This window comes from Misgurnus anguillicaudatus, chromosome 24, assembly GCF_027580225.2.
Source record: "Misgurnus anguillicaudatus chromosome 24, ASM2758022v2, whole genome shotgun sequence".
Taxonomy (NCBI): Eukaryota; Metazoa; Chordata; class Actinopteri; order Cypriniformes; family Cobitidae; genus Misgurnus; species Misgurnus anguillicaudatus.
The window spans coordinates 16,623,394-16,635,902 of record NC_073360.2 but is presented as its reverse complement, the minus strand read 5'-3'; the positions used below and the strand labels follow the sequence as shown (position 1 = coordinate 16,635,902).

General features: G+C 37.6%; 2 protein-coding genes across 3 annotated transcripts in view; both read right to left on the bottom strand.

Annotated features, from left to right (window-relative positions):
• snx19b (sorting nexin 19b) overlaps positions 1-402 on the bottom strand; it is a 46,691-nt gene extending 46,289 nt beyond the window's left edge. The window contains exon 1 of the mRNA XM_073863472.1: positions 245-402. The gene's annotated coding sequence lies outside the window, so the exon portion shown is untranslated. The remainder of the gene's footprint in view (positions 1-244) is intronic.
• Positions 403-3,941: 3,539 nt separating this feature from the next.
• rps6kb1b (ribosomal protein S6 kinase b, polypeptide 1b) lies at positions 3,942-12,346 on the bottom strand. Of its 2 annotated transcripts, XM_073863521.1 has the most exons (15): positions 12,124-12,343; positions 11,428-11,471; positions 11,160-11,280; positions 10,991-11,059; positions 10,759-10,906; positions 10,469-10,526; positions 7,247-7,347; positions 7,051-7,138; positions 6,838-6,931; positions 6,639-6,746; positions 6,447-6,509; positions 5,274-5,351; positions 5,076-5,183; positions 4,881-4,993; positions 3,942-4,800 (listed from the first exon to the last, which is right to left on the bottom strand). In XM_073863521.1, the coding sequence occupies exons 1-15, from the start codon at positions 12,190-12,192 to the stop codon at positions 4,554-4,556; spliced, it is 1,509 nt and encodes a 502-aa protein (XP_073719622.1). In that variant the 5' UTR covers positions 12,193-12,343; the 3' UTR covers positions 3,942-4,553. The 2 variants fall into 2 exon arrangements, with proteins under 2 accessions (XP_073719622.1, XP_073719623.1); XM_073863522.1 differs by lacking the exons at positions 3,942-4,800; positions 4,881-4,993; positions 5,076-5,183; ... (3 more) ...; positions 6,838-6,931; positions 7,051-7,138 and having other exon boundaries at positions 7,287-7,426; positions 12,124-12,346.
• Between the last annotated feature and the right edge of the window lie 163 nt (positions 12,347-12,509).

The following is a 12,509-nucleotide window of genomic DNA, read 5'->3' as shown; positions in this document are numbered from 1 at the left end:
CGTATTGCTTAGAAGCATCTAATGATCAATAGTAAAAGTATTATCGATCAGCTAACTTAACGTAATACAAGAAAGAAAATATACAATGCCAACACTTCTCGTTTTAACCATTTAGGTATTAAATCGTGATTGTTATTATGTGTCTATGAAGACGTTGATGTATGTGATGGGTAACGTTATCATCCTGGCGATTCGTAACTTACGTGCTAAACATTGCAAGCTTACTGAAGCTAAATTAACTCACCTTAAAAACATTTAGGGTGGACGTGAGATGAAAAAATATATTTGCAGCCCAAGCAATTCATGTTTAATGGTCAGACTTGCTCTGCTGGCCTGCTAGTGTTTTGACGTCCTCTTCCTCGTCATCTCTCCGCTATATGATGCACTGCACTTAAGCGTTCTGTCGCCCTCTTCAGGTCATCCGAGTAACTGCAGCAGCCGCCTTCGGGCTTTAGGCCTGACTTGGCTGACTGTGTGAGGTTTTTAAATAACTATAAACTTTTTTTCTCAGTGTGCAATTAAAACATATTTAATAAAACTGAGATTTAAACATTTTAAAGGTGTTCCAATTAACAAATCAAATACTGTCAGACCTTTAAGACACCAGATGCATGTTTATTACTTCTCGAGTCATTTACTAGAAAAACGGACTTTGAAAATGATTGCATATATATACTACATGTACAAAATCAATTTCTTGCTGAAATATAAATTTAGAGCAGAGCAACTCAGTGTGGAAATGTTTATTTTTTTATGCCTGGTATAACTAACAAATTTAACATGATCACAGTAATTGTTGCTGGTTTCTGTTTGCTATGCCCATATAGAATCTCAACCTCTGGGTACTGTATTACACTTTATTCTGTTAGCAGCCATTGAGATTTTTGTTTTTCTTAGAGGTATTTTTATACTTTAGATGCGTAATCCAGCCTCAAATCAGATGCATTACCACGTCATAAACTTAAAAGCAAAATGAGTAAAAGCAGTTCAGTGTCTGTTTGAACATGAATGAGTCACTTACTGTAACTCATCTGCCAATGAATGCTTTATTTCTGACTGTTAGCCCTGCTGAAACTGCTTTCAACAACATCTGCTTTCTTTGAGACAGACGGTTATTTCCATTATTCAGTGATCTTAAGGGAATCCCCTGGAAAACACTGAGCTAAGCAAACTGTGAGCCATTTTCACATATGTATTTGACATTAACATTTTCTGTAGATTTTACTTTCTGTATAGTGTGCTTATATATAACAAAACCACATGCACGATTTAAAAACAGATTTTGTGTACACTATCACTTAATAATCTCTGAAGAATCAGCATGTCTATAGATGTAAGCGATTCATGCCTGATGTTGCAATAGAAGGCAGTTTAGTATGTAACATGATGCCAGATAGGGTGAATTCATAAAGTGGGCCGTTTGTTGTTTATCCAGTCAGTTCTGCATGCAAGGCCATTTGGGTCATGTCCAGCTTCACACGTATGATGGCATTGATTCTGATTGGATACAGCAACCTGGTCATACTAGCAAACATACAAATCAGAATTAATGTCATATGATTTCATATACAAAGTAATTTGTACCAAATAATTAGAATATATAGTCGAGGAAAGTCACTGTTAGAGCCATAACATTTGCTAAAACAGTTGAGAGGAAGATAGAAAACCACTATATAACCTTCTTGTACAAAATACTGAAAGCATTGAAGTGAATTTTTAATTCAAAAACTGTAATATAGTGTTGTAGTCAAGACCACCTAAACCGAGACCAAGTCATGACCAAGACCAAGACAGGCAGAGAAAAGGACAAAACCAAGACTTTAAAGGCTCGAGACCAAGACAGGCCGAGACCAAGTCAAGACCACGACAAGTGCAAATCACTGCATTAAAACCGAGGGCACTTCTTGTCTGTCTGTGTGTGTGCGTGTGCATGCGTGTGTGTGCCATCAGTAAAGTTGATAAAATAATCAAAGGCATTGCAGATAAGTGGGAAATTTATATTTGTCTATAAGCAAATAAAAGTGAACAACAAACACTAAAGAGCTGAAATCAACTTACACATTTATTCTGAACTGTCTTTCCATGGCTTGCCATCCACTTAACACAATGCAGGTGTTTTAGTAATAAAATGAGAAAAATTGTCATTGGGAGAAACTTAAACAATGCCAACATCATATGCCAAACCTGAATAAACTGCATAAAATTAATGATTAAAAATTAATTTGTGATGTGCCATCAGTTGTGGTCTTGACCGGTCTTGAAATAAAATTCTGAGTCCTCTTTGTCTGAGACCGAGAAAAAATGCGGTAGATTCCAAGACCTTTAAAAAGTGGTCTTGAGACCGGTCTCGAGAACTACACTACTACTGTAATATACCATAAACTTTTGATTTAAAAGAACTGTGGTGACCACACTTTGTATCAGCAAATGTCCATGACATTTATATCACAATATGATAAGAATTACTGGACATGAATTATTTCAATTCATTTTAAAGAGATTTCTCAGCTGAATTACTATTTGCACATAAGATATCAAACTTTTGCCTTAGCAGATTTCAACCCTCATCCTTTACTGCAAAAATCCCTGAAAAAAAAAAAACATCAGTGGACATGCACGATCTATTAAATCTATTAAATTATACATTTTGATTTTGCTTTCTATGGACCCCTATGGTCCCCCTTACTGAACAATGGGGCACTACACTAAAAAAGTCAATATCAAATCAACATAATTTTTATGTAATTTTAACTTAACTAAAAACAAGTTGAAATTGTTTAATTTATGTCAACTTATTTCAAGTCAAAACTTGAAATGAATCGTAAAATCAAGCTGTTTTAACTTCATGCTGCATTTGTTTACGACCACTTTGTATCCCATATGCAATTTCGTAGGTGAATTAAATATAGTTACTCTCAGTGGACAGACTGATATTGGCCTACTTACAAAAAGTCATAAAAGCCTTTATGAAGACATAATATCAGAATGTAATACATTACGAAAGTGTGTTGCTTATTTGAGTAAACACAATTCATGCAATGGCATAAAGTGACATTCTAGAGCAGTGGTTCTCAAACTGGGGTCCAGGGCCCCCAGGGGGGCCGCAGTTTTATGACATTTTATAAAATACATTAATTTATCATGAATTCTGTGAAATTAAACCTAAAAAAAAAATAAGGCAGTACTACTTTGTATAATTTAATGTTTTGTTTAATTAAAATGTGTTTTAGAACAGTTTTTTGTCATAAATTTACTTTGGGGGGGCCGCGAAGGAATGCACCGTACACAAAGGGGGCCACACGCTGAAAAGGTTTGAGAACCGCTGTTCTAGAGATCTCTATACAACAATTTGGTGAGGGCCCTTTGCTATTTTAGCATGGCAAGGCCCCCATCCACAAAGAAATGATTTGCTGAGTCTGGTGAAGAAATTGCCTGGTCTGCACTAAAAGCCAAGACCTATTGAATCCTATTGAACAACTTTGACCTCACTGATGCTGGTAACCAAAAATATTCGGCACTTTTTAAAGAAACATTTAAACTGTGTTAGACAAAGAAAAATTGTGAGCCAATTGTTCACAAACCTAATTATTTGGCTACACAGTAGACTTTGCTCTGTATAGTTTCTGGGGACCCCTTGGAACCATCTGGGGTGCCCAGACCCCAGTTTGAAAAAAACTTTCATACCTTAAAATTTCCATACCTTAAGATTTTATTCATTTTGACTTTCCAGTCACACAAATTACAATTTTCTTTTAATTCCCTGATTTTCCAAGTCTTTCACGACTGCAGGAATGATGCTGATGCATACAGTAGTTTTAACTTCTTTAAGACCTTGTAGGCTAATACACAATTACCACTACTGGTCAATGCACACAGCGATCTTACAAAGTTTGCAATTAAAAGCTAATTTGACAATTTAGTACATAATAAAGCTTCAAAAGTCGACATATTTGATTTTATTGAGGCTTGTGTATTTATCCATCGTCTATACAGCACTGTGGGATACACGTTTAAAAATGTATAAGACTTAAGTCGGGTTTGTGAACCTCGGCTTGATGAGATTCCCACAAATGCATTAACTTTTCAATCCACAATGATTTGTACAATTCATTAATTGTTGGAAAGTAATTCAACTTCCCTTGGCAATACTGTAAAAACCTTTAGCATCCAATGGAAGCCAATCCTCAACATCACTTGATCACGGTGCATCAGCTCATCTGCACTTTTGAAGTGTCAAGTCTTTTTTTTTGGTCTTTTTTTCATGTTCCTTTTATGGTAAAACCATGTAAAAAAGTCGATAATCCAAAAGAAGGCCCAATCCTGATAATCCGTTTGATATGTAAATACAGGAATCGTCTAAGAATGCACACTGAGGTTTTGGGATGTGAGGAGATGTGGCGCTTTCTCATACTTTGTGAAAAACGCATGCTCATCAGATCTGAAGAACAGTTTCTAGCCGAAGATGGTAGTGATGATGGGGACGTTCGTTTTCCCCTAGTGTCCGTATAAAAGTAATAGAGAAAGCAAAGGAAAACTCTAAGTTGAACTACTGGTCATAGGTTCATTCGTAGATGCTCTGGCCGTTTGGAGATAACCGGGTAGGCCTGCTGTTTAAACTGGCCCATGTTGGAGCCAGCAGGTTGCCTGATGGGTAAAGGGGCGCTGGCCTCTGTGTTGGCCGTGACATCCATCTGATCCATGGTGGACACTTCCATAGCGAGCTCTGTTGGGGATTGGAGGGAGGAGCCTTCTGGCAGATTGGAACCTCGTGGCCAGCAGTCTCCTGAGAACTTGAGTGGGCTGAAAGACACAGCGTTCAATGAGCACACTGTTCGCATGCACTAAATCTCTCTACTGTAAGGCATTTGTGCGTCGATTACCTGATTGGTGTTCTGGGGCTTCCTAAAAACCGGCGAGGTGAACGTATTTTTGGCTCAAATGAGAATTTCTCCTTAATATTTTCCAACACAGATGGAGCCACATAGGTAAAGCCCTGCAACAAGTAAAACCACAGGTCAAAAAAATGCCTCCAACAATTGGAAAGAAAATAAGGTACTGTGTTGCCGTGACCTCACCAAAAAGACCTGATTTGCACTTTCACTTAGTGTGGAGTCATCGGGACTGTCGACGGGAGTCTGGCTGGTGAACTTTGAATCAAACTGGCTCACATCATCAGCAGATTGCTGTTGAAACAAGACACCAGCTCGTGTAATACATCTGAACTCCATTAATCCTTAAGATGCCAGCAAAGAGCAAGAATAATATATAGTTACCAAGAAAGGCTTAAATGGTGGTTCTACTTTTCGCGCAAGAAGGTCGTCCCAGTTAACGTGTCGGAAGAAGGGATGAGTCTACGAAACAAATATAAGAAATGCATTACACCAAGGTGATAAAAGTGACAATATTAGGAATCTTAACATTGTATGTGGGTTTTGGTAAATTAACGGAAAATTTCCATGGGAACTTAATCTGGGGAATTTTGAAAATATTGGAACGTTAATGGGAATTTACAGGAATTATTTGGAAACATTTATATAAACTATATCAGCTGTCTCCAACATGTTGCCTGCATGAAGTCTGAGTTGCCCACCAAAGCACATTCTATTCATAGCTGATATTTTGATATTTACTGTATTTATTGCATATTAGCTTGGCTTCTTTTATACATGTTAACATTTAAAACAATGATAAAACATATCAACAAGTAAAATGAAATAAAATGAAGTACAAAAAAAGTTTTAAATACCGTACTTTCCGGACTATAAGCCGCATCGGAATATAAGCCGCATCATTCAAAAATGCATCATTAGGACGAAATAATATATAAGTCACAGTGGACTATACGTCGTGTTTATTTAGAAAATTATTTAACAAAATCCAAGCCGAAGAACAGACATTTAATCTGGAAAGATAAGTTATTCAACTAAACAATAGCAGACAAAACAGCAGGCTGAATAGATGTCTGTACGTTAAAATAATATTATCAGTTATTTAAACGATAAACCATAGCATACAGAACTTACCTGAAAGGTTGAACAGGCTAAATTACGCCAACAAGCCAACTAGCATGAAGTTCGCATCCTAGTCACTCCACATTATTGAATGTTTTGAATTACATAAATACAGACGCAGCATATAGCGGACTCTCGCAGCTATAGACGGTAATGTTGTCTCTTGCCTCATAAATGTCAAAATTAATTAATACTTACTTACAAGGCGCACCTGACTATAAGACGCAGCACCAGCCAAGTTATGAAAAAAATGCGGCTTACAGACCGAAAAATACGGTAGATTATATAAAAAAGTAGCCCTCCAGATTGTTATCCATTGTGGTAGACCTTGCTCACAAAAAGGTAGGAGACCCTTTATCTATAGCATACACATGCCTGCCCATGTGTGTCTGTCTGTTGGCCTATCAATCAACATAACACTGTTTTTAAACATACCTGTACTTCTGTTGCATCTCCAGGTCCAGCCCCAAGCCGAGATGAGGCACTTCTTTTCAGTAGCTTAATAAAGTAAAGTGAATAAGTTTAAAATGATTTTGAAAAATAAAGAAACACTTAAACAAGCTACAAAACCAAATTGAATAAAAAAAACAGGCATTTCATTTGTGACAAACTGAAATGTTTGCCTACCCTTTTAAGTAGATCCCTGGCTTCTTGCGTGAGGTAGGGTGGGAGGTTCAGTTTGCATTTAAGAATTTTGTCAATGGTCTTCTTACGGTTCTCCCCCGTAAAAGGAGGCTACAAGAGCAAAAACATATGCAAAAAGAAGCAATCATTCATAAACTTCCAAACAATAAAAAAGGGCACTGCATAAAAGGTTGATACTCACTGCTCCCGTCAACATGTCATACATCAAAGCCCCAAGACTCCACCAGTCAACAGCCCGATTGTGTCCGCTTCTCATGAGGATCTCTGGAGCCATGGAGAAAAATTGAGGATCTTGTCACGCTACTGTTGAATTCATTTAAATGCACATCACACAGATATGTCGGCCAATGAACGGCGACAATAGCAAAATAGGAAGTTAACAAGCACTTACATGTACTCAATAGTGCCGCAGAATGTATGGGTGACCGTGCCATCATGGATCGACTCCTTACATAGTCCAAAATCAGTCAGTTTTACATGTCCTGTAATGATAAACATGGGTAGTAAAAAGCATCTTAAATACATTTAACAACATAAATAATAACTATGTTAACTATTTTGCTAGAGTTAACTCAATTAAGTAGTCAAACCTTGGTTATTGAGCATGATGTTCTCAGGTTTGAGATCTCTGTAGATGATGCCTTTCTGATGCAGGTGTCCAAGAGCCATAGAGATTTCAGCCAAGTAAAAGCTGCATGTAAAAAGCCCTGAGCATCATTCTGATAATCTCCGCTCATCTCATGTTGAATGTTATTGTATGAAGATTTGTCCTTGAAAATGGACACTCCCATAAAACACTGTTTTTATTTTTTAGACAAAACTAATTAACTGTACTTTTAACTTTTAGCATTATGAAAGCATCTAATGCCAATCGCTGCAATAATTCATGTTTGAAAATAGGGCTGCAACAACCAAGCGATTCATTTTATGATTAATCGACTAATCAGAATAAAAACACAAATACTACTCAATTCCATTTTTCACTTATTATAGCTAAATAAGGCACTTAATTAGTAAATTAAGAAAAAACACTTCCCTGCCAATGACGAGTATTTTCGGCAATCTGTAATACCGCTATTATTATTATTCCGTAACTTATAAAATCCGAAACTATCGCCCTAGTGCAAACAGCTGTATGTCCGTGGAGAGCGAAGGATGCTATTCTTAACTCTTTCGCCGCCATTGACGAGATATCTCGTCAATCAAGAGAAAACGCTTCCCTGCCAATGACGAGTATTTCCGGCTTTCCGCAATACCGCTATTATCCACCTAGTGGTGCCCTTTCGCAACTTTTTAAACCAGGAAGTATTCCCCTATGGCAAGGGGCTGCATGTCCGTGTCTGTTTTAAAGATCGCTCTGAGTGGGATCTCTATGAAAAGTCCGTCACAAAAATTGAATTATCTCAACTTTTTGCTCAAAATGTGGTGTTTTTGCATAAACCTACCCATATTCAAAAGGTGATTACAAAAGAACTACTGAAGGTAGGATGAAACGGTGTTTGAAAGCAGAGGGTCTGTTCTAGAGGTCGACCGATTTATCGGCCGGCCGATTAATTGGCCGATTTTTGGCATATTTTAAAAAATCGGCTTTGGCCGATTTTGCTGCAAAATTAGGCCGATTAATAGGCAGGCGCATCTGCGGGCACCTAAGCGCTGTTGTAGAACTCGTGACGCTGCCTCTTGCTGCAAGCAGATCGCACCCGTCTCGTGTGTGTGCAGCCATGCCGTGTTCACAAACAGCTTTACTAAATGATGGCGGATCGCGCGAATTAAGCAGCCAGTACCACAGCGCGACGGGCTAATGTCTCGCGGTGCACTGTCCGTGCAAAGATTAGGCTCATTTCATGTGATTAATGAGTGATGATGAGTTTTGTTTGCGTGACAGAGAGAGAAGAGCCGCGCGTCCACGCTTTCTGTCTCCCTGCTTTTATTACTCAAAACAAAACTGACCCGATGGCGAAAGGTCGGAAGACCAAATCATATCCACCAAGGAAATGTTTTTCGTGTTGTTACAGTTAGACTTTGTTTACAGTTTTGCGCTGCTCAGCCTGGATTACAACACAGCGCGTCCGATTCGCGAACCGACTCCTTTGAACGGATTCGTTCGAATGAACGGTTGAAACAACAGATCTGTACCAACACTAAACTCACAAGACGTCACTGTCAGCACAATCAGTCACTTATAGCGTCTCAGAAATGAGAATGTAAATGTGTTTAGAAAGATTTGCCCTAAATAACAGTCTCAACTAAAAACCATAGACATTTACTATATTAACTTTATGATGAATAAATATTTTATCAGGTCTACCAAATAAGGATTTTATCCTATAAAGCAATAAAAGCCATTGTAAAAAACTGATCAAAGATGATGACAGCAGAGTGTCAGGTAATATCTGTGTCTGATAAATGCATGGTGCAGAGGAGGTTGTAAAACTCTTCAGAAAGATATATTTTTAAATACTTTGACTTAAATAGTGACATTTTTGCATTTAAAATATCTGCTAATAATGATGAGAACATTTTGATTATTATGTACATATAGAAAATCGGCCAAACATATCGGCCATCGGCTGCCCTGATTTCTAAAAAATCGGCATCGGCATCGGCCAGAGAAAAAGCATATCGGTCGACCTCTAGTCTGTTCTTTCATTTGGTATATTGTATGTTTATATATTTAAAGAAGAACATTTTATGGAAGACATTAAACTTTTGTGAAAATCATGAAAAACGCTGGAGGGCAACTTTTTTTTAAAAACGCTGGCGGCGAAAGAGTCTGTAAGGAATTTATTTTTTGCAGCCACTACAAACATAAGACAAAAGATTTAATTTAAATAATCACAACAATGTGTGAAATTTATTTCACGAACAAATAAAAAAGTATGAGAATTGAATGTCAAAACATTAAAACAGACAACTAATGGTCATAATTTATTAGGCAAATAACAGTCAGCCAAATTTCATAATCGTGACAGCCCTAAGTAAAACATCTTCAAATGTCAAAACATAAACAAACAAAACTAAATGAGATTTCAGGGATGTGCGGGTGAGGAAATGTTGCACAGAGATTAATAAACTCATTTTAATCTTCTTTAACCCTAGACTTTGATGAGAACATTATTCGTTATTAACAAAATAAATAAGCCACTATGATATAAATGATATGATATTTGTTAATATACATGCGTTGTTACAGTAATAAAACCTTGATTTTTCCCTTACTTTAAAATAGATGCTTTGTTGTAGGATTTTTTTTAAAATAGTAGTCAACCACAAACTATTAAACAATACTAACTCACTGATATTAAAGGATGAAATTAAACCTTTAGCAACCAGCGTTTGTTTGCGCTTTTGCTTCCGTCATTGTACTGTCAGGGTTTCCAGATACGTGTGATAAAAACAGCCCAAAAGCCATTCAAAACTAGTTTAAAAGCATCCCAAAGATTATTCACAGTCCAAATGCCAACAACTATTGAACCAAATCCTTCCATCTCTAACCCTCTGAAAAACATCAACCAGCAGAAACTATTTAAAAGTAGCTCAATTCAGAACTACGCATAAAGGCAAAGTGCAACCTGGCAACACTGTGGTCCGAGCAATGCTGGCTTGCTTTAAAACAAGCTGATAAACCTGAAGCTCGCGTTGTATGAAGAAAACGTGCCTGATATTGAGCACGCAGCTCATCCTGTATGAAGAAAACGTGCCTAACTTTATAAGTGCACAGTTGACAACGAATTTCATTGATTTTTATCAATTTTATCGATTAGTTGTTGCAGCCCTACCTGAAAAGTCGAAATAAATAGCTTTTCTCTTACCAGGCCGTGTCCTCCATGAAAATCCCCTCTCGCTCAAGTTGCATGAAAAGCTCCCCACCTGCAAGCAAAAACTTGAATGTTTCATTTGAGTTTTACAAACATGCAAAATAAAAACTACATTTTAACATTAAAAGGTTTTATGTGACAATGCAAAAAATAAGACTTTTAAATAAGAAATTCTTCAGAAGACTGAATATCTCTCTTAGCAACTCTACAGCAACAGCAAGAGACTGGAAAGAATGAGAATTTGTCTATTTCAAACAGACAAAGGTTGCTTTCGATTCACCAACCACTTAGATATTCAAGGATGAGGTAAAGCTTGCCACCCGTCTGAAAGGCATAGATTAGATCAACGATGAAAGGATGCTTGACTTCCTCTAAGATGTTTCGCTCGGCTTTAGTATGCGCTGTGTCCTTGGCATTACGGACAATCATGGCCTAGTTAAAAGGTAAAGTAAGGTTAAGCGTACATACGAGATGTAATGCAAATCAAAGCATTCAAATTTAAGGAATTTGCTTAACCTTTTTCAAGACTTTCATTGCAAAAATTTTTCCAGATGCTGCACCGGATACTTTCCGTACCTGGAAAACCTATAGAAATGCCAAAAACCAAAGTACAACATTACTTTGATTTGAAATATATACACAACAATATGCCTGATAATCGGAAAGTTTAATGTTAAAATTGTACCTTCCCGTAACCTCCTTTTCCCAATACACGGAGCAGCTCAAAGCACTCCGGCCGAATGTTCTCAGCCCCTTGGTTTACATTGTCCTCAGATATCTCGATCTTTTCACAACCATCCATGTTACTAAAAGGGCATACCATACATTAGGTGACATTGTGCACTTATTACAACCCAATTCACATGCTCATCCTGTTTTGAATAATATTTGTCTACAACGTATATCTGAGCAAGTTATTACATGTACTAAATATAAACAACATGCATACTTACAATTCAAAGCCACTACACTGATCCATGATTTCATTGATCTGAGCCTGCAAATAGGACATTCATATCAGATATCAAAATGCATTGAAAAACATGATGTTGGGTGGAGAAACGATCAGAGGAGCACAAGGAGATAACGTTACGAGGCAACAGTTGGCAGCACTTCTGGTTTGAACATAAAAACCTAAGGGGTCAGATTTCGCAATACTATTCCCAGAGATGCCACAAGATGACATGCACCATCTATGGTATTTTAACCTCCAATCGACTGATCCTTATAAAATAACAAAACTCACTAACTAGCACAAAGTAAACCATGAAGTTAAATCATGCACTTGGCGAAGATTCAGATCTAGTGAGCGAAAAAATGAAATGCATCTCGCATTACAAGGTCTACATGTAGCCCTTTAAATTGTCATCACTATAACGTAACGCTACTTGCTGCCAGGTAGCAACCCTACACACAAAACTAGAGTTTTATCTTTGTCTTGTACATATGAAACATCTTTCATGCATTACATATCATTAATACCTTGCACATATGCTGTCAACCTACGTATTGGAGTTAAGTCAGTCATTTAAAGGCACCGTAAATAGATCGTGTTAGCCTGCTAGCATAACACTGACGCTGATTAATCGGGCCTCAGGCCTGCGAAACACTCCCGCTCGCCGTACACCGAAAACACGCGGGTCGCTTACCTCCTCCAGCTCATCATCGGAGACATTTTCCTCCGGCTGATCGAGGTCGATGTCAAAAACGCCAGCCATCGTTAATTTCGCTGTCTGGGGTCGCTTGAAAACGCGTGAGGAGCTAGCGCTTCCCGCCTCATGGACATACACGCATCGTCGCCATGACCGGCATGCGCGCGACACTCACACTGGGGCTGAACCTGACACCCCCGCGCGGAGGAATGCATGACATTTCGATTTTTATCTTTTAAATTTTTTTAGACGTGAACATTCTTTTGGCATCAGAAAATTGTAATTATTTAAACTTTTAAATAACCGTTAGTTTTTCATTATTTAATTATATAATTTACTATATTATTATATAACACGTGGTTAAATTATCGGAATTAAAAAAA